The 27387-nt window shown below is 41.4% G+C and overlaps 1 protein-coding gene across 1 annotated transcript in view; it reads left to right on the forward strand.

The window, feature by feature from the left end:
* Nucleotides 1-27387, forward strand: part of ENOX1 (ecto-NOX disulfide-thiol exchanger 1) — a 371798-nt gene that overhangs the window by 212721 nt on the left and 131690 nt on the right. The window contains exons 4-5 of the mRNA XM_050897187.1: nucleotides 18639-18773; nucleotides 19662-19799. Coding sequence (XP_050753144.1) covers nucleotides 18764-18773; nucleotides 19662-19799 — 148 coding nt within the window. The 5' untranslated portion in view covers nucleotides 18639-18763. The remainder of the gene's footprint in view (nucleotides 1-18638; nucleotides 18774-19661; nucleotides 19800-27387) is intronic.

The following is a 27387-nucleotide window of genomic DNA, read 5'->3' on the forward strand; positions in this document are numbered from 1 at the left end:
GTATAGGAGGAGCATCAGCATTTTGCTTCACCAACCTGGTTAAATCGAATGTAAAGTTAAGATGTTGCTTTCCTCTTGTTTTATTTCTCCTTACACCCAATACTGCAACTGAGCCCACTTCCCTCTCTCTCTGGCAAAATCTAATCTGGCTGCCACAGGACCTGTGAAATTCGTGGAGGTGATAAGCCAGGGTCTGCTTTCTGCATTGTATATCTGGCTTTATTGAATCTCTAGTCACCCTCAGATAATAAATATTTCATATGTTGGACAGGTGAAAGGTTTCATTCAGCTGCAGATCTGCTTCCAAGGCAACCGATTCCTGTCATTTGAACAGTTTAAACATGTTGAAAACAAAGCTTGCTTTCTCCTCTACGATTTTATGTGTAAAGCACTATCCGTCTCCCTCCTGTCCCTCCTACAAGCAGATACAGAAAAGCCAGTAGCATTAACAAGTAGTTCTAAACAATTTATAACCTAAATGTATTCTCTCTTCCAGTCAAGATGGGATGAAAAATGCCATTTCATTTTACAAGCATATAATAAATACCTAGAGATATGAAATTGCCCGAGTTAGCATCTATAAATACTCTGTACGCAAAAAAATGTATGCAACCACAGTACTACATTATGCTTTAGAGTATGTTTCTCCATTTCAATGGGTGTTTCCTCAATACCATTGTCCAATAATTCTGTTAAAGAGTTGGGGCTTTTTTTGGACAGGGGGCAGTACCCCAGGTCTTTCTCTGAGAAAAGTTACCAGGAAGATTGTTAGCAAAAAACCCACATCTGATTTCTGCCAATGCCAGTGCTTGTGACAGATCTTCTGGAAAATGTCTGCTGTATCATACAATCATAGAACGGTTTAGGTTGGAAGGGGCCTTAAAGACCATCTAGTTCCAACCCCTCTGCCACGGGCAGGGACACCTTCCGCTAGACCAGGTTGCTCAAAGGCCCATCCAACCTGGCCTTGAACACTTCCAGGGAGGGGACATCCACAGCCTCTCTGGGCAACCTGTGCCAGTGTCTCACCACCTTCACAGTGAAGAATTTCTTCGTAATATCTAACCTAAATCTACCCTCTTTCAGTTTGAAACTGTTACCCCTCATCCTATCACTACACTACCTGATAAAGTGTCCCTCCCCATCTTTCCTGTAGGCCCCCTTTAAGAACTGAAAGGCCGTGATAAGGTCTCCCCAGGGCCTTCTCTTCTCCAGGCTGAACAACCTCAAGTCTCTCAGCCTGTCCTCATAGGAGAGGTGCTCCAGCCCCCTGATCACCTTTATGGCCCTCCTCTGGACTCGCTCCAACAGGTCCATGTCCTTCTTATGTTGGGGACCCCAGAGCTGGATGCAGTACTCCAGGTGGGGTCTCAGCAGAGCGGAGTAGAGGGGGAGAATCACCTCCCTCAACCTGCTAGCCACAATTCTTTTGATGCAACCCAGGACGCGATTGGCTTTCTGGGCTGCGAGCGCACATTGCTGGCTCGTTCAGTTATCCTTTACGTCTGGCAGCTGAACAAGCTCTTCTGAAGTATAGCTTTGCTCAGTCTTCCTCTGCACATTTCCAAGCGTAATGGGCAGCTGCCCTCCTTCCTCCTCTCAAGCCCTCCCCACGTCTAGACTTTCTGACTCATGCTGTGCTCCATACCCAGCTCTAGACCAATGCCCGCATCCACTGCTGATGACTTCAACAAGTGCTTCTCTTTCCTGCCTGATGCGTCAGTTGTGACGAAAGGAGAGATCTGTTGGAGCAGTGGTGAAATTTTGGTAGGCTGACTCCAAGTAAAGGGATTTTCTGCCTTCTCATATCAGGCTCAGAGACATTTTTACTTGCATCTGACCTTCTGCATGGATGTTCCCTTAATGCAATTATGGCAGAACGGTGGCATTTCTCCAGAAGGCACACAGCTGTTTTAGGAAATAAGATGGAGAATACATCTTGGGGTGAGATTGACAGGTTTTAGGTATTCTGATGGAGCTCCATGCATAGGTGGCTTATTTAATCTCTCTGTCCTCTCTTTCTACTTACTGTACAGGTGCTTTGTAGTGATGCTCTATTTGGGGACTAGGAGGACATTCTAGATCCATTCAGAGAGACTGACATGACATGCACAACTGCTGGTTTGGGTTTAGGGGGGAGATGGAAAGTGGGTACAGTTTGTGATAGGCGTCTTTGTGGCTGGTAGCTCTGTGGCTGATCCCTCTATTAGAAACAATTAAACTATATCTGACCTTGCAGCCCTCTCTCTTCTGTTTCCAGGCATATAGATTTTAGCCAGCAGGTCTCTGGTTAACCCCTCCTCGTTGTTGTTTATTTCCTGCCACTCCGCAGACACACCACTGAGCGTTAAGTATGTGAACTCAAAGACGCTCCCTCTCTCCCGTACAGTCTTAATAGCAAACAGTCACGAGCCGGGCTTCTCCAGACAGAATTATTTCTACCTAAGAAATATAGGCTTCAGGAGTATGCCCTTTCTCTCACCCTTTTCAGATTGCATTAAAAGCATCCACTTCAAGAAACTACAACGGTGTTTATTCGAGTGTTGAATTTGGAAGTAGTGCCGGGATCCCTGCCACGGCACGCTTGAACCGTGAAACCCAGGTCAGTTCCATTTTTTGGTTTTCATGTACTGGCACAGCGCTGCAGCGGTTTGAGCTTCCAGGTCTCTGTGGGAGCAATACTTCTTTTAACATGCAGAAAACATCATATTTGATTTTATAACCTTACCTCTTGTGGTTTTGTTTTTTTTTACTACTAAACCAAAATGTCAGGGTGGCATGTCAGTAAACACAATGCGTTCAAAAAGGATCATGCTGACAGGCTCGAAAACTAAATGATCTCTTTTAAACAGGTAGGAACAGCTCAGATTTTCCTTCCTGCCCACCAGGCTATCCCTGGACTTGAAGGGACAGCTGTGCTTAATCTGCCTTTTGCTCTGTCACTGTGACTGCTAGCTATTGCACTATATAATGCACTCTCGGGCTATGGGAGGATAACAAGTTTCAATCACTGTTCACTGAGGTTGACTTTGTGACTCAAAGGCTACTGACTCAATAGCCCCTTAGTTTTGTCAGTGAATCAACCCCTTCTCTCTCTTCCAGCCTTCTACGGTATTAGGGATTTTGTGAGTTTGTCATATTGCTAGAGAGAAAGGTGCTGGGGTGGCTGTTGCACTGTCTGCAACTGAGGGGTGTTACTATGGTTGCCTGCGGTACTTTCTGAGAAGGCTGTTTTTGTTAATAAGTCTACTCTAGATCTCAGACTCCAAATTTCACCCAAACTGAGTCTGCATTTCTGAAATTTCATGTGCGTAGTCTTTCACTGCAAGGTGGATTTGCACAGGGACAATCAAAGGTAGCAAGATTTGGTACCTGCAATGTTTGTTCCCCCCAAATGTATGTTGGATGACTCTGTTTGAAGGCACAGGACTGTTTGCCTGCTTATTGGGAAAACATCTGGAGGCAGCAATGCTTTGTGCAAGGAAATTCATTAATGTTTGACTGTGGTGTGGATCTGGCTTCCCTTTAATTTCTGTCCCAGTCCCCAGTGGTTGTATGCTTTGATGTTGCTAGAGTGCTCTGGGAGTAAGTGTTCCTCTCAGTGAAAGTTATGCTGCTGTCATTTTTTTATGTTTCATACAATGGGTGAAGAATAATCTGGAACACACCCAGACATGGGCTTTTCATCACCAAGAAACCTGCAGTTAGAGCCATTGTCCCCTTCGGTCACCAAGTAAGAGCCTGGAGAGCAAATACCATGTCCAGCCCCAAGTCTTCTCCAGCTCTTCTGTGGTACATGGAGTTACTCTGCTTCTAAACACGCTTCCCTTCTTTTCAACTTTTCTTTCTTTGTGCATTTGTTCCTTGTCTAATTATTTTAGGTCAAGTCTGCAACAGCTGAACAGAATACGGTAAAGGTAACGCTCTGTGATCTTCCTGCAGCAGGAAAATTTATATGAAATGATAAATATCTTTTTTAGGTATTATATTTATCAAAGACAATGGGGAAATAAGTTTTGAGTGACTGAAAATTTTGTGACTGCATCATTAATGTTTAATTACTATTGGCAGCCAAGAACAGCCTTTCTGGAGTAACCAGACACTCTGCTTCGGGGACACGCATAGGTGGCAGAAAGTGATAAAGCTGGTGAAACCGCACCTCTGGGAACATGTAATGGGATCTTTCCTGTGATATGCAAATTATGCTGCCAAGTTGCTGTATAAACAATTCATGGGAGAAGTGGTGAGAAGTAGTTAAATAGCTGGATCACATATCAAAGATAAAATCCATCACTGGGAATGGAAAAATGCGTTAAAAGAGTGGTTTTGCTTTTAAAAATAAATAAATAAATAATAATAATAAAAATCTCTTTGCCCAAAGCATGTAGTTGCACTAAAGAGTAAATAGCAAATGATTTATCACAATTGTTGCAGTTCAGACTAAACGAGCATTTAGGAAACCAGTGTGTATAGAGTTTGTGAAAAACAAGACTTTTTCTAGTACAAGTAATCTAGCCAATAATGCTACCTTTTTTTTTTCACTGAGAAAAAAGTTTACTTCACAAATGTTAATTTGGTTACTTTTCAGGCAGAAGACATGCACTGCTTACTTTTCAGTGATAAAACCAATCCTGTCATTTCTATTCTAAGCATGAGCAATGATCTCAGGCAGCCCAGCAAAACATATTTCAGGGTCATATACAGCCATAGATCAATGAGTGTGAGCAAACCTTATTGACACCAGCAGAAGCTGATCTCATGGCTTCAGTCTGGGTTTTCACTTTTTGTATTTTATATTTTATGAGGAAAGGATTCCAGCTAATAGCACTCCTCCAATAAATCAGAGATTACTCTTTCACAAATGATATCAAAGCCCTCATGGACATTGTGTCCAACAACTGCATTGTTTTTCCACAGAGGTCAATGCCTGTAGCACTTGTGTTCCCGCAGCCTTTTTCTCTATCTGCTGTTCATTTAGGATCTGATGTGGCTCAGCTGAAGCCAACTGAGAAGCCTCTGATTAACTTCAGTGGGAGCTGGATCATGCGCTAGAGTCCTAAGGGGCCAGCAGCAGAAAATTTAAGAAGACAGCAGGGAATGTTAAAGCATCATGAGGCAAGGGAAATATTTTTGACCTGTGACTTTCTTTTGTTTTGCTATGTAATAGGAATGACACTCTAGATAAAGTTGTAGTCATAATAAACAGATCCTGCGTTCAACAAATGCATCGGATTCTGTTCAACGGTTAATCACCCACAAAAACTGTGTCAGATGGTCTTCCATGAGGAACAATAGCTCCTAATTAATTGTAATTAAGGTATATTATAACAACAGGATGTGAAACTAGATGGATCTGTCTCCTGACATTTCAAATCTGGATTTTTTTTTTCTACCAAGTCTCTTAATATGCTTCAATTAATGATAACAGAGGACAGGCCATTCTCATTGATGGATCTGCGTATATGAATCTTAGTACCACTGAGATGAGATGGAGCATGAATCTTTCTACCATTAAAGCCCCCTTAGAAACATGCATGGACCCCAATTAAGCTGAATTTACTGGCCCAGATGTTGATTACTAGGAAGCTAAGGGTCAAAGCTTGATTGCCTTATCCTGGAAAGTGCAAAAACTGTGCCAGAGATGACAGGAAAATCTGGTACTTCATCTGCAGGTTCTTCAGAGGATCTGTAGCCATTCATAGCAGGTATGGCATGCCTTTTCATTCACTGAGAAACCACACAAAGCTGTTTTATTCATGCACTATTCAAACAAGCAAATTTTTGACTTGAGTGCCCAGTGAAGGGGTTTATTTATCATCTAGAAAATTATTGCTTCTCCTCTGAGCTGTGTCAGATATCAAGTCTTCACCAACTGATAAGCATTTGGAGAGCTAATCAGTAGTAAAGCTTAGGTATAGTCTTTGTATAGATAGCTTAACAATTAAGACGTTTTAAACTATTCCTGAATGAAAGAAAATTTCTAACTTAGAGAATTTCCTAGCTCAGGCATTTCTGGCCATGTAATTAAACGGAATATGCTGCTCCTTTGCTCCTAGCCACAGTCGTCCTAAAGAAGATTAACAACATCGAATTTCTACCAAGGCTGAAATCTTGTTTGTACCCTGAAATATGGACTAACACAACAATGTGCTACGACTCCATCTGGCAACTCCTCCCAAACTTGGTGATGCTTCAGTGTGTGCCAGTGATGCACTTTGCAGTGTCACCAGCCCATGGGACTTGGGGAGGAGTTCAGTGTTTCAAAGACAAGCATAGATGAAACAGTTTCTGCAGCGTTTAGTAAGGCGTATGGATATTTGCCTGAAATAATCTATTAGGTGTCATAAAGCGTATGCAATCAGAAGGTCTTGTGTGAAACACTGGGGAAAAAAAGATGAAAAGCATATCTCCCATGCTATTCCACTGAGCAGCTCTATTATGATCAGGACTTAATTTAAGTTATCTACTGTATCTGTGATTGCACGATATAATCACGTTCCTGGGATATTTTTTTTTGTCATTTATTTTTAGCTTCCTCAGTTCCCTGTAACTTCCTAAACAAAATATTTCATAGATTTATTTGAATTGTGTTCCCAAGCACAATTGTGTTCCCAGGTAAATCAGTTATTTGATTGAGAAATGGCATGACTAAAAACTTTTAGTTTTCTTTTAAGATACCAGTAAACATTTTTTTTAAAGTCTCATATTTTGTTTGCATCTTATGTGCCCATACTCGCTTGATCACATGCAGGAAATATTTTTGTACACTGCTGCTATGCATGACTAAGAAAGGAGCTGTAGATAGAACAAGATGAGGTACAGGCTGTAATTTACACCTGACAGAGTGTGAATTTCATTGCGAGTCCTTTTAAAGGAAACTCGCTATTTTCTCCACCTTCAGATAGACAGCGATTCCATAAGAAATTATGATCATTGTCTTTTTTTGTTTGTTCTACTCTGCTTTGGTTTTGATTTTTACTAGGACAAAAAACATTCCTCGACCTAATGAAATCCTGTGTTACGTGCAGGCCCAGGTCATGGTCCTGTGATGCTGGACATACCCCATAAGCAGAAAACAGCCTGACTAGGCAAGATTAATAAAGTGTGAGATAAAGAAAGTAGTATCACACCATTTCATGGGTGGGAGATCAAGGCATAGACGGTTTAAATTACTTGCCCAAGGTCTATTGCAGAGTTATATGAGGAACAGGAATCTCCTGGATCCCTGTCCAGTTGCTTTTCCATTTCTAGAGAACTGAATACCTCTTATTTGTTTTGGCTGAACTACAATTTTGGATAGTTTGGAAGACATTTGGACACAGAAGGGGCCTATTAGTCTTTCCTATGGAAAGAAATATTAGCAGGCAATTAAAAGAATAATAAATGGGACCCATTCAAACTGTTCCTCTTGCTGTTGCTCTGAGCTTCAGGCAAGAAGGTACACAGAGGTCATTTAACCTGACCACTTATATATCACAAGCCACTAGTGTCACCTGGGCACTCCTAAATTAAACCATATGTTTTAGACAGAACGTTTTCTATTCAGACTGTAAATTCAAAGGACAGGGCTTTGTTCTCTACATGTATCTCTCCTGTAGTATCACCTGGATAAACAAGGGCAGTTCATACTCCTGTCAGTTTAATCCCTTGCATCATCACAATTATTTTGATTAATTTGATACCTTGGAGCTTAAAAGAGCAAAGAAACCATTAACAACATGAGCAGAGATGGTGCCAAAGAGGCATGGACACTGACCCTGGCACCCCGTTCTCCCTCCTGTGTGCCAGAAGAGCTCTGTGCTGCTGTAGGGAGGGTATTGAGCTGTGGCCATCATCGGCGGAAGCTGAAGGAAACTGCTGCACCTCAGTCCCCTCTACATGGGCTATGTCCTCTGCACATTCAAGGGGTGAATTCAAGATCTAGTCCCAGGAGAGCATGGTACAGAAGTTTGCTGGATGACAATATAAACAAACAAGTCAAAAGCCATCAGTTACCATATTCATAGCTACAGGCCAAATGCTTTATTCATAATGTTGCAGTGAAAGTATTAACATTGCATTTGTTTAAAAAGTAACTAGAAGGCCATTTGTGACCCTTATAATACACATGTGAAGCAGTGCTCTGCTGGTTTACACTGGTTACATTCTGCTTTATATTTTCCAGAGGGCCAATTTGCAAGGGTTTTTACTGCAGTAACAACTGCTATTTATGAATATAAGTAACTAATTTACCAAAGTGTCACACAGTGACTTCATGGCTTCCGCTCCACAGTTAAAGGTTCTGCAAATCTTTTGGTCTTGTTGTTGATTTTGGATTGTTTCTGATTGTATCTTGAAGCCTGGAAATACTGTATTACAGTGAAGTAAATACATTATTCTTGTTATTGCCCTTGTTATTAGAACATATTTATATAGCGTAGTAAATTTACATTGCACTTTACCAACATAGATAAAGGCAAATTGTCTGTCCTGAAGAGCTTATAATTCAAATAAGACAAGACAAACAAACCTACACCACCTTGGAAAATGGTGGGTGAAAGAATTATTAACTATGTGAAAAGGGTGGAGAGCCTGCATGAGGAGAGAGGGGGATGCTATCATCACCAGTGTTCCTAATTTTACATCACAGTAGCATCTTAAAAGTCTCAAAAAATTTTACATCACAGTAACATCTTAAAAGCCTCAAAAGGGACGAAAGCCTGGCTGCACGAGGTGCTATGCAGAAGCCTGGCAGGAGGGTGGCCTTGACCCTGGATCTCAGAGCATCACTGGCTCGCTGACATCCTTGCCCGGGGGCTCCTGGCTAAAGCCAGCATCAATTCAATTACAGCACAAGGAACACCAGGTCTCTAGTAGGTTTTAGCCCTGCCTGAGGGAAAATCCACATGATTTCCTGCCCTGAAGAATTATAATTGAAATTGGAGAAAGCAAATGCACATACAAGAAAGCATTTCAGGGAAAGGGGAGTGGAAGGGTTGTTGGCTGGGTAAGGGTACAGCAGGACCACCTGGAGGGAGGGAGGGCTTTTAGCATCATTATATTCACCATCACCTGCAGCTGAAGCCTCCTCTGCCCTGACCCCCTGACAGCTAGTTACAAGGGAGAAGCCTCGAAATAATTTTTGTTGCCTGATCATAGCTGGTGCACAGTAACTGCTATTCTCCTGATCTGACCTTGTGTTAAATAGGGGATTGCTTCTCCCTCAATGGAAGAGAAAGAAGGTGTCCAAGTGTCCTGTGAAGAAGACCACACCCACAGAGTATATGATATTCCTAAGTTTGCAGCCCTACAGTAGCTTGTTAGTGATCCCATACACAACTGTTCAGAAAACAGACAAAATTCCAGCTCTGCTTAGCAACTTAATTCAACCTCTGCTGAAAGCTAATGGGTATGAGGGAGCACAAAGAGCCTGGAAGCTCTGCTCCATCCTGTGGGAGGTGGGAAATCTTCTTTGTTCCCCTCATTTACCCACAGCAAACAACCTGGGAAAAGGGAAAGGACAGAGGGAAACTCCCTGTAGCTGTCCTCACTTCCTAATCAAAATAAGATGCTGCCCCCAAGCATGGCATGAAGGATAAAGAAAGCCAGTAGCAACCCGGGCAAGGCTGATGGGCAAAAATAGGGGACTGTGGTAGCTTAGAGGGGTGTGTGGTCTACACTGATCTTTAAAATGGGAGCTGCAAGGAGCAAGGGAGCTAAGTGTCTGGTAAAGAAATGGGGCTGAGGAGATGGGATTCATTTGGAAGTAGGAAGAGAAGGTCCAGGATGAATTCTCTCTCCAGAGAACAGGCAGATGTAGGGCATCACAGTTGTAGGAAATGCGTTTGAGTGGGCAGCTCCCGTTGTCAAACACTAATAGTCATATGTTGGCATATTCACTGGGGATGGGCAGGAAAAAAAATCAGAAAACAAACCATCTCTCTCTCTAAATATCCATATGTATCTATATTTGGGGACATTCTCATGAGTTATTGCAAACTGACTCATGATTTCTGTTCTCCTGAGGTTTGCTGTGCTGGAGTTATCAGGCAGGCAAAGGTCAGGACTAGGGGCCGAGTCCCTCGGGACTGAGTGTCTTGCTGGGATTCATATGGCATGGCATATGGCATGGGCTCCCAAGGCACAATTTGCTCAGCCCAGCTCATCTCATCCCATGGGTATCTGACAAAGCAGGTGTCCATATCCAAAACTGCAGTGTAGAATTCTAGCCAGAGAAGTGAGTTGTGTACCTCCAAGGTGTGTTTCATTGCCTAGCGAGGTAGGCGCCTGAAACAGGCTATCACAAGTATCTCCCCACTGGCAACGAGGGCAGCAGGAAAGCTCAAGCATAGACGTCTGCATTGGCTGAAGTTAGGTGAGATGAATCCCCCCCGCCCCTAATAAAACAGCACAGTATAACCAACAATATTGTCTTGGCTGTGAAGAGATATTTGGTTGAGGGAATGACCCATGGCAGACTAATGCAAGAAATGTGCCTCTGTTGTAAGCAGAAGCATGGAGTCAATGGATGGAAACAAAAAAATACAAAGAAAAGCAAGAAAGAGTATTGTGAGGTAAATGGAGAAGAACAGGAGATATACTAAGAGGAATGGAAGGAATACAAGATAAATGAGACCGGGGAGCAGACTACCAATTTAGAGCTTGTAGCTGGAGAAAAGATCCTGAGTGTGATATACTAACAGAGGATGGCAGCTTTCGGAGTGAGGACAGATGTAAGTTGATAGAAGAGATAGTGAGTTTTTCTCTTAAGCAGAATTTATCACCAGAAACCTTGAATTAAAACACACAAAACAAGCCTAAACCTCTTTTCCAGAGATTCACTTAGCAGCCGTCACTGAGAGAATACTCAATGGTCTTGCATAAAATTTTGATCAATATGATGTTAGATCACTTCAGTACTCTATTCTGCAAAAAAGTGCTCTGCAGATCACCCAGGCACTTAATCAAGGACACTTAGATGTCACCTCTTGTCACTATTTGGTCCAATGATAAAAGTGTATTTTAAAAATATGAAAATAGTTTGATTGACAAGGATTTTTTTTTCCCCATGAATCTCTGCCTGAAAAGACAGGCTGCTTTAACTCCAGGAGTTCAATTATACAGGCTTCAAAGGAGAAGGAAAATGATAATGAATGCATTTTAGAAACTTCTAAAAAGTTACTTAAAATAGATTTTCCATACATAACATTGCGATGTGAAACTCCACTGTCTCCTGGTCTTCTGGGGCTAGAAGAGAGCAGTCTGTGTTCATTTGGAAATTTAATAACGAGGCTCCCCTGCCTCTGATGGACTGTATGATACTGTCCCTGGGGCTCTGCCACAGACAGGGCTTACCCGTCAAGCTGTTCATTTTTTCAGGAGGTGGCATGGGAGTAGTTTCACTTTAGGTTACCCAGGAAGCTAAAACGCTCTTTCTGGAAGTGTGTCCCAGCTTGCATTGGTCTTTTTTTTTTTTCTTTTTTTTTTTTTTTGTTTTTCTTCATCTGTTTTTTTTTAAAAAAACCCAACCAAACAACCCTTTGTGTTGCAGCTGCCTGAAGTATCTCCAGTAAACATGAGGTAAGGACATTGTACGGTAGAGTGGGAGAAGGTATTTGATAAGTGTGGTGCATTTATATAGGTGTTCTCTCAAGCCCAGATATATAAGAAATAGCATGTATAGCCCACTTATAATGGCTGGTCCAGGTACTTTATGGCATCAAGGAGGCATTCCAGCACCTCTCATTTCAGTATTCAGCCTTCCAGTGAAGTTGCTGAATTGTGTTTGCTCAAGACCTGCTTTGGGTGCTTTCTCTGTTGTCTGAAATACAGTGGTGTGGAATGTCATGTTTCTAAAGCGGTCGGTGGCCTTTAGTAGAAAAGAGAGTGATACAAGGCCTACTATTAAAATACTGCTGTAAGTAATTAAAAGATTTCAGAATAATTTTTTTATTGTTGTTAAATACAAATTCTTAAAGTGCAGAAATTTAAAGGAAGGATTGGCCTGATTTAGTCAGTAAGCCACTGCCCTCTTAAATGGGAAGCAACTGATTCACAATTGCAAGCTGTCTTGGCTGACTGAAAAACGGAGACGCAATCATCAATTCACAACAGCGTTTTGTGTTCAAGGAATAATCATCAGACCTGTTTTTATCAAGGCTGCGCTGTATTGCTAGCCTGCAAAGTTGCTTTTTTTTTTTTTCTCCCCTTCCAGATGATTTTGGAACTGCATATGCTTTTTCAATATCTAAGCTGGACTTCTGTAATGCTTTGCTTAATGTGCCTCCAGATTCTGTTATTTATAGACTTCGGCATATTCAGACTGCAGCTGCTAAAATACACACAAAAGAAAAAGCGCATTTGTAACCTGTTAAGACTTTGCTCTGAGATGCCAGTGAAGTTTGGGATTTAGCATGAAATAGTACCGGGTGACCTTTCAAGGAGCATCGCAAGAGAACACCTGTTTATCTTGAAGACCTTTGTTTTGTTTTTTTTTTCCACTGTTGAAATCTTCCAGTGTTCTGCTTTCCGAGGGAAATCTGGCCTTTGTGTGTACCATGTGTTATCTTCAAGAAGTGCTGGGGCAGAGGATTTAAGTAATGCAGCATCTCAAATGAGCAGTTCTTCCAGAAAATGTGTTTTGTGCAAATTGGCATTGTTAAATTGAAAGGGGAAAATGTAAATATATTGTGATTTTTCTCTAAGTTTTCTTAGAGAGTCCTATCAGTATGGCCATGATTTCCTCGTTAACTGTTTTTCAGTGAAAATTGGTGGAAAGGATGCTTTGTAACTATGCAAACCCCTACATATTCAGTGTACGCAGTGAAAAGTGAAATCTCTTAATGCTGCAGCATATGTTTTATGAGTTCGTAAGATGACAATGTAGTTTTTTAATGGCATAATCTAGAATGAGAAAAGGTGTTATAATTCATTCATAGACAAAAAATCAGAAGAATTAAGTAAGTGAACACATAACCAGATCTCCCATTTAGGCTCTAAGGGTAGGACCCTGCTTATCTTCACTGTCTTGTGCCTAATGAAGCTGTTTGCTTGAGGAAAGTGCCAGTTGCTGCAGAATCAATCTTTGATTTCAAAGGCCTCCTGTAAGAGGGAGACGTGACAGACAAAACCAGGTAAACAGGGTAACTCTCTGGAGACCCTGGAAAGCAACTGGCCTCTCTTCAGTAGAGCTGTGGGGGGCTGAAGCATACATTAGATGCCTAAGTTAGGGTCCCATCCCAGAAAATAAGATACTTTTTAAAAAATGCTCTGGTACCTCATGTATGTTTTTAATTGACGTCTTAAATGTAAACATCTTTTTGCAAATTGTTGCAAGAAATGTGTGTTTTCCTTCAATTCCTTTTGAATTTCAGAATTTAGGTGAGGTTTTCTAAGTGTTAACATACCACTAACCATGCAAAAATATGAAACAATGCCTCTTCTTGAAACATTGCACATGCAACGTTATTAATAAAAGCCATCTTCAGAGTCACATTGGAGATGTTCTTTTTTTTCATGTGCTCCGGGTAGGATGGCTATGGCACAAAAGTATCATGTTCATTGTTGCTACTCCCAGCTTTCTTCTTCATCCTAAGATGGTCAGGAAGAAATGGATAGTGACTGACAGCAAATCCTGGTCTATCTTTTCTTTCTTTTTCTTCCTTCTTTACTGGGAGTCCTGTCTGCAGCTGAAGAAATAAAACCACTTGGAAGAACCAGTACAAAACACTTGATATATTTTAGAAGACAGCTGGAGCTAGCCTGGTAAATGACCTGTACTTTGGCAGGTCAGGTACAGTGTGACCAACCTAATGACCGCTGTCCTGTGAATCACAGTGAACAGTAACAAACACTTTGCACATGCAGTTCTTTTAAGAACTAGAAAACTCACCTAGATGTAACAGTTCACAAGATACCACATCACTCCTTCCCATCTGCGTTGTCTTGAGAACCAGCACCAATAATGTTTAATGTCTTCGCGACTCGTAGTCCCAGGTTTCAAAAGGTTGATGGCATCAGTCTTTTCCTTGAAGGATTTAGTGGTCACTAAAATTAGACAAAGAGGTGAAATGACTGAAGGTCACCCAGCAGGTCGGTGTCAGAGCTGGGCAGAGAACCTCCTCCTTGCATCCTGGGGCTGACCACTGACCTGGGCACTCCACAGAGCCTCATTACAGTGGTGTGTTTAATCAGCTTCGCTCCATGTCGTAATTCATTGTCTGTAGTGTTATGGATATCTAAAGGGTAGGATTTTAACTTAGCAATCTGCTGTGTTATTGAATTAGTTTTATGTTGTGTTAATTTCTTTGTCTCATGGCGTTCATTGCCTGTGATAATTGATGCACAATATATAACCGACTTCTGTATTCATTTGGGTAACTGCATTTAATTGCCTGGTATAAAGTATGCGTACTAAGTACAATCTGCTATGACTGCTATGACTGAGAAGTGCTCATTGGTATGGACTTGAGGGTGCTTTATCTTCCTGACAACCTGTCTGAGGAAAGTCTAAAAGTCTCCCACAATCCACCATCCAAGGACTGGTACTTGCATTGTGTCTGCAAAGAGAGAGACCACAAAAAGTGTAGCATGGAATTGCTTTACAAAGTGTTTGGCATTAAAATTTTGTTAATCAGAAGCTCTCAAATAAGGAAGTTTGTCTTAACATCCGTGCCCCTCCCAAACCTCAAGGAACAGCAGTGCCCAGAAGACTTTACACATTTTCCCTTGTAAATCAGGCTTATGACTCTGTTTGCTTCTGAAGTTACTCCCCTGGAGTAAAGCTACTCCCATGCACAAGTGTTTATAAACACAGATTTCTTTTACATATATCTTCAGGTCGTTAATGCCCGGAGGAGTACTAATGAGTTATAAATCAGGAATGCTTTCTAAAGGTGTGATGTCAGTGAAATAGTGTTGATTAACGTCTGCTCAGGATACGCAGGATCCCTGCATAAGCTTACACTTTCTTGCCTGTTTAACCAGTATCACAGTGATTCCTTTTATTTTTAAGAAAGCAAGAGTCTTTACTAGTAGATGTATTTCTCATCAAACACAGCACTTTGCTTTTTATATGACCTAGTGAGTGCATTTATTTGTTTCCCTGGCTTGTTTTGTTTCCAGTGTCATGAAGGGTATAGTAGTGCAGTGTCTGAGCTATACAAAGAAATGCTGAAATTTGCCCAAAGCTGATTTTACTTTAAGCATTAATGAAACCTTCCCCATCTGAATTTTTAAAAGTTTTTAAACAAAAGCTAATGTTTGACTCTAAATCAGGTGTGAAATGTCTGTGAGATTATTTTAGCCATATTATGTTGCTCTGTGTTAATGTAACTGGTGAGTTGTCAGCTGAAGGGATGTTCACAATATTTTTCATTTTAAGAGATCAAGTTTCTACAGGCTGTGTCCTTCAGGATGCAGCATGAGTTCTGCCTACAGCTTGCTGCAAATTATTCAGTGTTCATAGGTGCATTTATGCTTGTTATTCAGCTCTCTTCCACTGACAAAATAGCCTGCAGCAGTTCTTGGTTAGATAGGACTAGTTCCACTTTAGGCTCCTCACGTGCTCTTTTGTGGTTTTTTCCCCTGGTTCAGCCTGCACTGCATTCAGGTCCTGCTGATAAAACAGTAGACTTGATGGCCAGAGAGAAAGCAAAGCTGCCCAGAGCCAGTGTGGGCTGTGAGAGTGTCCTGGTTTCAGCTGGGATAGAGTTACTTTTCTTCTTAGTAGCTGATACAGTGCTATGTTTTGGATTTAGCGTGAGAATAATGTTGATAACACGCTGACATTTTAGTTGTTCCTAAGTAGCGCTTATCTTAAGCCAAGGACTTTTCAGTTTCCCATGCTCTGCCAGCAAGCAGGTGTGCAAGAAGCTGGGAGGGAGCAGAGCCAGGGCAGCTGACCCAAACTATTATTATTATACCTTTATATTATTATATATTATATAAACCCTAATTATTATTATAGTATTTTATTATTATTATTGTTAGTATTATATTTTATTTTACTTTAGTTATTAAACTGTTCTTATCTCAACCCATCAGTTTTGCTTTTTCCCGATCCTCCTCCCCATCCCACTGGGAGTGGGGAGGAGTGAGTGAGCGGCTGCGTGGTGCTTAGTTGCTGGCTGAGGTTAAACCATGACAGACAGTATGTTTTGAGCAAAGACTTTCATGGCACATTGGGCAGAGCTGGTGACATAGTACAACAGGAGTTTCACCAATTAACCCACTGATTCTGCTTTATTTCATATTCATGATGTTATGTTCTTCCTCCTCTGCAAGGACTTTAACAAATACTTGTGGCTAATTCATGAAGGTATACCAAAATTTGAAATATGTGGACAACCTGGTAAAAGGCAAACACCAAAAAAGTCACCTATTAATTCCCAGTAGGCTGAGGTGCGTTTGTCTAGCCCAGTGTCTGATTCTTTATGGACCAGTTCCCATTTCTGGTGGAGCTGGTACAACTGCAGTGTGGGTTTGGGGGGAAGAGAGTGTAGAGTTCGGCAGCAGACCTTGTTATATCACCCGGCACACACTTCACAAGGCAGTAAAACGGGAAGAGGGGGTGGCAGAGAGAGTCACAAGGCAGTAAAACGGGAAGAGGGGGTGGCAGAGAGAGTCCAACGCCCATTTTCTACCCCTTATCCCAATAATCCATACCCGTCTGAGATGCCTTTGCCCCAAAACCATGGGGCAGCACCTCCTTCCTCCCCAGTAGTCAGGGTGATGCGTTATGGGGACAAGCAACTAGCACACAGCAAGGTATGAAGAGGCATTTCATCGCTATTGGTTTTCAGAGATGCCTTCCTACATCAAGGCAACAAGGCTGCCGGTCATGGGAAGAAGTGAACCGCTCTCATCTGGGCTATTCAGCATATATTTGTACATAAGGATTGATTTGGGAATGATTCGTAAAGAGTGAGGGGGGCTGTACTGTGTGAGAAATAACTTATTGACAAGGAATAATTCAGCCAGCACTAACCTTGAAATAGATGTTTTGTGGTCAGAAGTCTATAGCCTGAGTGGAAAGAGCTTAGTACAAGTTAAAGGAGCTGAACAGGAGACGCCCAGTTTTTAAAAACTTGACATAAATCTCGGGTGGCTTGCCTTATGTTAGTCACATTCCCTGCAGAGGACTTTAGCTCAATGTTTGTTTGGTGTTTATGATGTTATTTAAAAGCTAATTTTAACATAAAATTGTTTTATGTTGTGTATAATGAATAGTGGAGATCAAATAAGAATTGGAATTGCAAATTCAAATATTAAGACTTGATAAATATTGACTTTTAAATAGACCCACTGTAGATTTGAACAAAATGCTTTTTAACCTAGTATACTGGTTATTTGAAAATTACGACATGCTAAAAAATGTACAGCATTGTCTGATCCTGACTCTTTCTTCACTTTTACAGCTATTGATGTGGTCATGTTCCTATGAAGTGATCTGTACAGTGTCAGGGAACTATAATATAAAACTTTCTGGCTTGTACTTTATGCACGTCACATGAAAAAAGAAAAATGTGGGAGGTACTAAGCTAAAATATAGTGTAATCATGTTAATTGTGCCTTTTCTAAAGATGAATTCTTAGGGTTTGCATGTTGGAAACCTCTTCATTAAAGTCTTTCAAGTACTTTTTTAAAGACAGCACAAATATCTTAGGGCTGAACAAGTCACCGAGATGCACCTGCACAGCATTAATGACTTCCCTGAACACTTGTAAGCACTTGGTCAGTTGTTGGCCACTAGTACCTAACACTATAGGTCAGACCCCTTAGGCTACCGGCCAGCTCAAAAAATAATGCAGCCCCCCTTCACCCACAGTCACCTGTGACTAATGCACAAAGACTAACATGGGCATATATCTGCGATCACCCTCACCCCAGCGTTTTCTCCCTCTGCTGTGAGTGCTGGGAGCTCACAGCCTTTGGTCACACCTCTTAATCCGTTCGCTCATTCAGCCTCCTTTCCGCCCAGCGATGCGCTGACATGGTGAGCTTCACAAACGACAGTAACAAGAACAAAAATTTACCCTTATGTAAAATTCATGCCATGGTCTGACAGATACCTGATGAAAGCAATGATGTGGTTTAGCTAGAAGCAGATACTCCACCTTTGCTTTGAGGTAACTAACCTTTGTGAGCCAAAGATACGGTGTTAGTTAGGGAGCAGGAATCATCCTCAGCTTTGTTAGGTTTTCTTACTTTTCCACATCCCTGCAGGCTCCATTCTGTAAGTCATTGCAGAGTATTTTTCTTTCCCATTTCATCTCAGAACAGGAGACTATTTCCTTGAAACTTGCAACATCAGTTAATTGTTAACAGTTTAAAAAAAAAATCATATTCATCCCTTAATATGTTCTTTCAGCTGATGCCTTCATGCCAAGGAGGCTGTGTAGCTACTGATAAGACCTAATTTGTGAAGGGCTTTTCAGCGGTCTGACAGGTTCATACGTGGCACTGTTTGTTCAGCAGGCAAGGATGAGCATTCGCTGAAACACCTCTACAGCGGCCACTAAATGCATGCAAGGAGGCTGGGGCTGGTGATCCAGAGAGAGTGGGCAGGAGCTTCAAGTGGATTCCCAAAGCGGTCTGTTGTTTTGCAACTGTGTTCTGACGGCGGCACTTGATAGCTGATTTTGTCTTTTCTCTTTCAGAGCCTAATGAGCTGTGTGTGGGCCCTGCATTCAGTGATATCCCATCTCAAGATGCTGCTAATACAGTAGTTAATTATTCCTAGCTGAAAAAGTCTAACAGGAGCAAAAGGAACTGGGGAAAAGCAATGGCTGCCGGTAAATATCTCAGGTCTGCAAAGGTCATAAGAAAATAGCTGGAAAGAGCTGATTTCAGCTGTGACTGGGGAAGGGGGAAGCAAAAATATGTGATCACACCTTGTGTTTGTGGGTTCAGTATCAGAAAGGTACCATCCCTTAGCTATCTGACCCACTCTTCCTTCCCCAACCCAGGAAAATCCATGCCTGGGCTCAGCCTATTTTGACCATATTCATGATAATTCTCTTTTGGTTTTAGAACAAAACTTGGTATTTCCCACAGTGAATTGATTTGATTTGACGTCTTTTTAGTTAGGGGCTAATGTATTCTTAAATCTTTTACCAAAAAAAATTGCACCTTATGGAAAACAGCTCTTCCCTTGGGGTGTGTTTGGTTCTCACAGATTTCTGACAAGTTGCCACAGCTTTCTGACAAGTTGCCACAGATTATATATAATTAAATTATATCAGAGGATTGCAGGGCAATTTATTCAGGTTGGGAGGGGCCTCAGAAGGTCTCCAGTCCAACCTCCTGCTCAAAGCAAGGCCAGCCTTAGGGTCAGACCAGTTGCTCAGGGCTTTATCAACTTGAGTCTTGAAAGCTGCCAAGGGTGGTGACTGCACAGCCTGTTCCACTGCTTTACTGTCCTCATGGTGAAAAAGTTTTCCATATAACCAGCCTGAATCATTCTTGTTTCATTTTACGTCTGTTGAATGTTTCCAGTGTCTTTATGTTTTGCTATACAATGCCAAGCACTATTATCAGTGGTCTAGAAGGTGAATCATAATTAAGAAACAAAACAAACCCAAAATAAGCAGTGGCTGTGATATCTCATTTTCACTGAAGGTTTTGGTTAAAAATCCTGGCACATTGACTTTTCTACTCACATTGTCTTTCTTTTCTTGCAGCAGCTGATGGATTGGGAAGTATAGCTATAGATACCACACAACTTAACATGCCAGTCACTGATCCGACAGCTTGGGCTACAGCTATGAATAACCTGGGGATGGTTCCAGTAGGACTAGCTGGACAACAGCTTGTGACAGGTAAGATTTTTCTTTTTTAAAGAGATCTCTTGTACTGTCCATGAATTCTTTGGGTCCTTTTAAAAATATATGGAATGATTTCTGACAATATTATATTTTTATATTCTGAAAACATCACCTATGATTAATTTTGCATACTGTGTATTAGTCTCTTCTTGTAGTAAGTATATAGTCCATATTATATTTTAACCTTGTGGAAAAGCCAAAACTCTTCAGGGAAATTAAACAACTAAACCATTGATCCTTATGCTGGGTCAAGACCAGGAGGCAGGTCATGTAAGAGAAACATTTGTTTCTGTTTCTCTGTTCAAGCAGGATGTCTTGAGGTTCTGCCAAGGAATACCCTGGGCTGGGAACTCTTGACCGGAGAAAGATTTTGAAGTTATGCTAATTGGGCAGAAAATCATGAAGCCCGTTCAATTCATATGCTCAGTTGTTATTAGTGAACCTTTCCTACCAGGTGTGTGCTTATTTACTTTCTGCCTGACTCCATAAATTGAATTTCAAGAGGTTGTTCTTGTTTGATTTTGCCATTTCACTTCCCAAACATCGTTTGGGAGAGCATTGCAGGGGTTCACTTATTCTAACAACAATAAAAATAGTATTTTGAAACCAGCAATGTTTCACAGACAAGCCTGGACATATCAGACTTCATTGTCAACAGTGGAGGCCCGATTAGTTGGGATTAATAAAACTTCATTGCTCCTGTGAGGTAGAGAAAAATTATTTTTATATAGGTGGGTGCCCTATAGACACAAGCCACATGCAAGGCATATGACAGATCCCCTCTGGAAGCTGCATTGCCACTTCAGCTTAAGAAGAGCTGTGCAACATCTGGATCAGAGCAGCATCCTGTCATGTCTGCGCCCGTCCATGTAGACATGGATGCGGTGAACCAGGTCATGATGTAAATCACTCTGCCTGCCTCACCAGGGATGTGTGACGCTTAATTTTGGCCAAATATGTCCCCTTCTGACACTGGGAACCGAGTGGAGCTGTGCCAGTTCACAGCTGATGGTCTGGCTCTGAATTACCTGTTTTACAGGCGGGTAAACTAAGCTGCAAGAAAGCTGATTTATAATGAATCAGTCTCAAGCAGAGAGTTTAGCTGGTGGAGGCTGTGAACTGATTCTTGGTCTCTGGCTTTAACCCCATGCTCCCGATTAAAAGAAACAAGCAAAGCCGTCTGCTCCTCGGGAGCCAGTTCTCTTCAATGTTTTTATCAATGACCTGGACACAGGAGTTGAGTCCACACTAAGTTTGCTGATGATACTAAATTAGGAGGTGTTGTTGATTCCCTTGAGGGTAGAGAGGCCTAATACAGAGATCTGGATAGATTAGAGCACTGGGCAATCACCGGCCGTATAATGTTTAACCAGGACACATGCCGGATTCCGCACCTGGGACGGTGTAATCCTGGATGTACGTGTGGATTGGGGGAGACGGTGTAATCCTGGATGTACGTGTGGATTGGGGGACAAGAGGCTGCAGTGCAGCCCTGCAGAAAGGGATCTGGAGTTTTTCGTTGATGGGAAGCTCAATATGAGTCAACAATGTGCCTTGGTGGCCCAAAAGGGCCAACCTGGGGTGCATTAAGCACAGTGTAGCTAATCGGTCAAAAGAACTGATTGTCCCACTTTACTCAGAATTGGTGGAGTCTCACCTTGAGTGCTGTGTGCGGTAAGAAGGATATAAAAATATTAGTGTGTGTCCAAGGGGAGGCAACAAAGATGGTGGAAGGACTAGAGGGCGAGACTTAAGAGGAACAGCTGAGGATGCTCGGTTTGTTCAGCTTAGAGAAGAGGAGGCTGAGGGGAGACCTCATTGCTGTCTACAGCTTCCTCATGAGGGTGAGTGGAGAAGGCGGTGCTGATCTCTTCTCTCTGGTGTCCAGTGATAGGATGCGAGGGAATGGCTAAAAGCTGCATCAGGGGATGTTCACATTGGTTATTAGGAAAGAGTTCTTCACTGTGAGGGTGGTCAAGCGCTGGAACAAGCTCCTCAAGGAAGTGGTCATGGCCCAAAGTCTGTTGGTGTTCAAGAAGCGTTTGGGCAACACTCTTCGATATATGGTTTAACTTTTAGGTTGTCCTGTGTGGAGTCAGGAGTTGGACTCGATGGTTGTCGTGGGTCCTTGCAACTCAGGATGTTTTATGATTCTATGTGCTGGTGGGGAAACAGCTTTTTCTGTTTTCTGGTGGGGCTTTGCCTGCAGGTGTTGCACTCACCTTGAATGTGATTACTTCCAAACCTGAAAATAGCCACATGTCAAAATGAGCTTCTGCTGCTTTCATTGATAAGCATCTCGGTTGCATATCCTGTGGAGGTTTGCCCACCTTTTTGTCTTCCTCTCTTCCTCTGTCTCTCCAGTTTTGGTGTAAATTGTGTCCTCAGGTGTGCTATGCAATCCCTACATGGCAGCCTCATCTCATGTGTAATGCTTTTCCCCACAAGGGAGGATCTCCAGGACTTTATTTCATTGCCAGCTCCCTACTATAATTTCCATAATTATATGTATCATGTATTGTAGGAGTGTTGTACAGGTCAGTTGGTATTTGTTCAGCATTCTCAATGTATGAAAGGTGCCATGAGTAATAAATATTAATTACTGAAGTGCTGCCTGATTTCTCTACGGGTGCAGAATAACTTCTTTTCTTTCCTTTTGCTTTCTTTTGTTTGAGACTGTCTTGTATTTTCAAGGCAAATAGGTACTTTGACACTTCATAATATTTCCTTATGATTCACAAGTTTTTGACACGTTTTCTTCATGGCAAATCCATAATGGCAAACCCACAATTTACCATGAAAAGACTTACAGACTTATTTACTATAATATATTTACTGTATCTGCATTCAGTGAGAGTTTGCATCACCATGTTCGACCAAATATCTGACTAGTCCTTAGCCCTTCCTGACTTTTTAAATTTTTTTTTTGCTATTAATCCTAGTAATGAACTCATCTTTGGCAGCAGTCACATATTGCTTTTGCTACTGTCATCTGTGACATTTCTTGGAGATGGAAATGACACACCCATGTCCCAGTGCTAACTTTTTGTCTGTCTTTAAAAATTTATTTTATTCTTTTTTGCCTGCCTTGACGACAGTTAGGAAAGCAGTAAGTAGTTTAGATTAATCTTGGAAGGAGTGTGATCTTTCCTGGATATCTTTACATAACCTGCCATAGTCTGAAATTTGGTATATGGTACTCATCTATATCCTGACATATCTCTTAGTTCTCTGATCTTTCAGTTTCCAAAGGACTTACCCATTCACGGCCTTTCCTTCTCCAAACTGATCGGTTCCTAATTCCTAAATTGCAGGGCGTTTTTGTTCCCGTAGGTATGGAGCCAATATGATCTACTCAGTCTTTTTAAAGGTTTTTGATGGGTTTTTTTTCCCAACTGTTAATAACTTTGCTGCTGAGTAACATGCTGGGATGTCTGCCTTGTAACAGAGTTGTGCTCCCCACTTTGCAATCTGTGAAGCGCTTGCCTAGCCTGAGAGTTTGTTAAAATGACAACTAAAGCTTCCACAACATCTGGCCAATACTCTTCTCACAGCCTGGGATGTAGGCTGTCTGGTCTTGGTAACTAATCAATTTTAAGCACTGCTAACCTTTTAATACCAGTTCAGATGATATCTGCACTCTATTTAATTCCTTATCTCCCAGTGCTGTAAAATTGGATTTTTGATCTGGGCAAATGTCAGAGCCTTTCATTTGTAAAGATGGATTCTTGTTAATAGTTGTATAATATCTCTTCTGTTTCTACATATATTTTGCTTACACTTATTGTTATTCAGAAAGCTTACCTTTTTCCATAATATTTGGCTACTGCATTACATATACACTAATATATGCATTTATACGTTATATATACATAATTCATACAATAAACTGTAGTTTAATAATGCATTAGTTAAAGTGTTAAAGATTGATGTGGAATAGTTATGTCTGAAAAGCATTTTCATTTTAAACCTCCCCTTTCAGCATGTTATAATTTTTTCCAAAAAATTGCCTTTTGGGCTGAATTTTCTCATGGTTGGTCTCAGCCCAGAGGAAAAAAAATTCTGGAAAGGTTGGAGAAAATCTGCTAAACTACTTTTGAATTATCCAGGCCTTAAAATTGCTGTTTTCTACTCTTTGAGATTTTGGGAAAAATGGTCTGGTGAGAGGGGAAGGATAGTTTGTACTCCACCTTTTTGAGATCTGAATCCTCTTTGTGCACTCAGCAACGCTGATTCAAGCACATCTTTCAAGTACAGTCAAGTCTGCTGTTTTGTTACATTTTAGGACTAGCAGAAAAACTCAGTGACCTCAGGCCAACTGAGAATGTTTTGTTTTGCTTTTGTATTGGTACTTTTTAAAGGCAATTTTGGCATTGCTGAATTTAGTGCTCTTATGCTTTCATTTGTTTCAGCAAATGGCATCAGGTCACCTGTTTTCTAAAGGAAGACATCCTGCCAGGAAAATTATTTACTTCTCTGGTTCAGTTTGGTTCTCCTTTCACTAATGAACTGTTGCCCTGAAAAACATGAAGCAATTTTGAGATGCTTTCCTCCAGAATGACTTAGATGACCTAAACTTTTGTTAGTCAAAAATGTTATATGTCAAAAAGTTCCCCAGTACAAATGAACATGAAGAGTAGTACATAAGTGATAATTCTTTTAGACTTAGTTAAGCTCATGCCCTGTGCCGCATGTTTGTGCTCTTACAGAGAAAAATAACAAACCACAAGGGCAGACATCCAAGATGAAAGTTATAGATCTGCCTAGAAGTCAAGGGTATGCCTGAAAACTGATGCCTTCTACTTATGTACAGGATCATTATTAAGGCACACTTTTCCATGTGAGTCTGGCCAACATGCCTCAGCCTCAAGATATAAAAATTTTCAGTGGCCTCCAGTCTTGTTTTTGCTGAAGTTAGACTTTGACCACTTGTACAAAATCCTAGTGAAATCAGAGATTAGGAAGCTTTGAAGCCTAACATCTTGCTTACCAAAAGGTATAGAAAAAACATACACCATTTTTGTGGCCTCAGACGTGTATTTTTTAGACACTGGGGGTTGTGAAATATTAGACACTTACATCAACCTTTCTGTTTTTCCATTTGTCTTTGCTTCCCCACACACTTGTCTTTTGACCTGATTTCAGCGGAACATAGGAGCTGTCAGTTCCAATCAGGTCACCTCGCTCAGGATTGTGCTTTTGACAGTGTTGAGTATCAGATACTTCACAGGGAGAGATGCACAAGGCAAATCAGCGCTGAAGTGCTTCTCTCTCTGATAGGCTCTCCTCTTGATCATTAATATATAGAACAGGGTTTCCCAAACTAGAGGTTATATTTCCAAATCAAGTCATAACTCAGCAAAACTTCACTTTTGGAAGCAGCACCTGCAGCAATAAGTGGTTGCAATCCTGAAACTGCAACCCCAGACTTACTTTTTGATAACAGAAAAATTTGGGGAATTTTGATCTAGAGACTCCTAAATCCCAAGCCACGAGGTTAAATATCCCTCCCAGAATTTTATTAGCTCAAGACCTCCAAGTCTTTGGAGAAGTGATATTCAGACTCTCTCTTTCTTCAGAATGAAGATTGTAACTAAAGGCAATCACTAGATTCAGATTCCAATTAGTCTCAAGCATTTTTCCATGTGATGGGCATATCAGGGGGAGGACTAGCGTGATGGCTTTTCCTTTTCCTACTCACTCCAGTGTCTCAAGAGGTCACTGATTCCTATGCAGAGAAGACCTCGGGATTATTTGAGAAAAATCAAGAGTGGGCTGAGACTTAAGAATTCCCTCACCAGTCTGCCTTGGCTGTGGAAAAGTCCTTTAAGCTTCAGTGTCTTTCTACCATAAAATAGATGAGGCATGCTTTACGAATTATCGTCAACTGCAGATCATATGCTGACTAAATTGTAAACATATCCCTCATTGTTCTGGTTGTGTACTATTTTTGTAATGTTAATGAAGAAAAATCAAATAAAGTAGGAAATCGAGGTATATTTGATTATATTCAGCAGTTCCCCAAAGAAAGACTGTACGTTAAGCAGTGCTGATGACTTTAAGAAGTCAGCTGGCCAGAAGACTCTGCCAACTCTCGTGTGTGTACTACTTCTTCTGTGGCCTCTCCATTACTGGAGGCTTGGAGCCACTGATAGCCATCTGGCAGTCTCATTTCTTTTTACCCATGCTATCCTGTTACCGATTAAAACTTCCTTTTTCTACACTTCATTGCTTAGCCACTGAACCAATGTGCCAATGAGCACATAACTCAAATCGTCCAAGACATGCCTAACAAAACACAGCTTCCTTCTCTGTAATTAATACTGAGCTCCTGTTAATTGGTTACAGGGTCTATCCACAAAAGTTTTAAAGTGAGCCACTTGTATTATGACCTGAAGGTAGTCACTTTTTTTAGGAAAAAATGCTTGAGCATCTATAATTTGTGACTAAAGTTTAGCCCGCTCCAGATGTAAGCTTTGAAGTGCACAGGCAGCTGGCGAAGGCACTCCATGCACTCTTGTTCCCCTGCCCCTGTAAGCTGCAGACCACAAGTAGCTGCTGGAAGAGTTCAGCAGCCCGGTGGCACGGTAGTGTACAGAGTGTTTACCCTTGTTCTGAACGCTGCACTGGCTTGACATCTGGCAGTAAAAGAAGATATAAAAAGTCTTAATAAAATCTGCAGAGTTTTCCATAGGTTTTGCAAACCCCTCGAGGTTACAAGGTATCTTCAGAAGGCATCTTTTCAGCTATTATGGTTTTCCAACCTGTTTTATGTATTGTGTTTCATTAACAAGCCAGCCTATGGAGCAAGAGAAATGTAGTAAGGCATATTCTGAGGAAAATCGCATAATTTTCCTGATTTTATTCTAGTTCCTTCCTACTTTATTTTTATAGTTTTCACTACAGAAACATTGCATTTTAGTCAAGGGGAAAAGATTTACCATTTAAATTATCTGAATGACCAATCAGAATAATTGAAGAGGTGTGAAACATACTCTAAAGGATTGTCGTGATTTAACCCCGGTCAGCAGCCAAGCACCACACAGCCGCTCCCTCGCTCCCCGATCCCTCGCCCCTACTCCCAGTGGGATGGGGAGGAGAATCGGGAAAGAAGGCAGAACTTGTAGGATGAGATAAGAACAGTTTAATAACTAAAGTAAAATATAATACTAACAATAATAATAATGAAATATAATAATAATAATAGTAATGAAAAGGAATATAACAAAAAAAAGGAGGGGGAGGGGAAAGGAAAAAACCGCGGTGATGCACAATGCAATTGCTCACCACCTGCTGACCGATGCCAGAGCAGCGATCCGCCCCTCCCGGCCAACTCCCCCCTGTTTATATACTGGGCATGACGTTCCATGGTATGGAATACCCCTTTGGCTAGTTCAGGTCAGCTGTCCTGGCTGTGCTCCCTCCCAGCTTCTTGCACACCTGCTTGCTGGCAGAGCATGGGAAACTGAAAAGTCCTTGGCTTAAGATAAGCGCTACTTAGCAACAACTAAAACATCAGAGTGTTATCAACGTCATTCTCACACTAAATCCAAAACACAACACTGTACCAGCTACTAAAAGA

Source organism: Gymnogyps californianus, chromosome 1 (assembly GCF_018139145.2).
Source record: "Gymnogyps californianus isolate 813 chromosome 1, ASM1813914v2, whole genome shotgun sequence".
In the NCBI taxonomy this organism is placed as follows: Eukaryota; Metazoa; Chordata; class Aves; order Accipitriformes; family Cathartidae; genus Gymnogyps; species Gymnogyps californianus.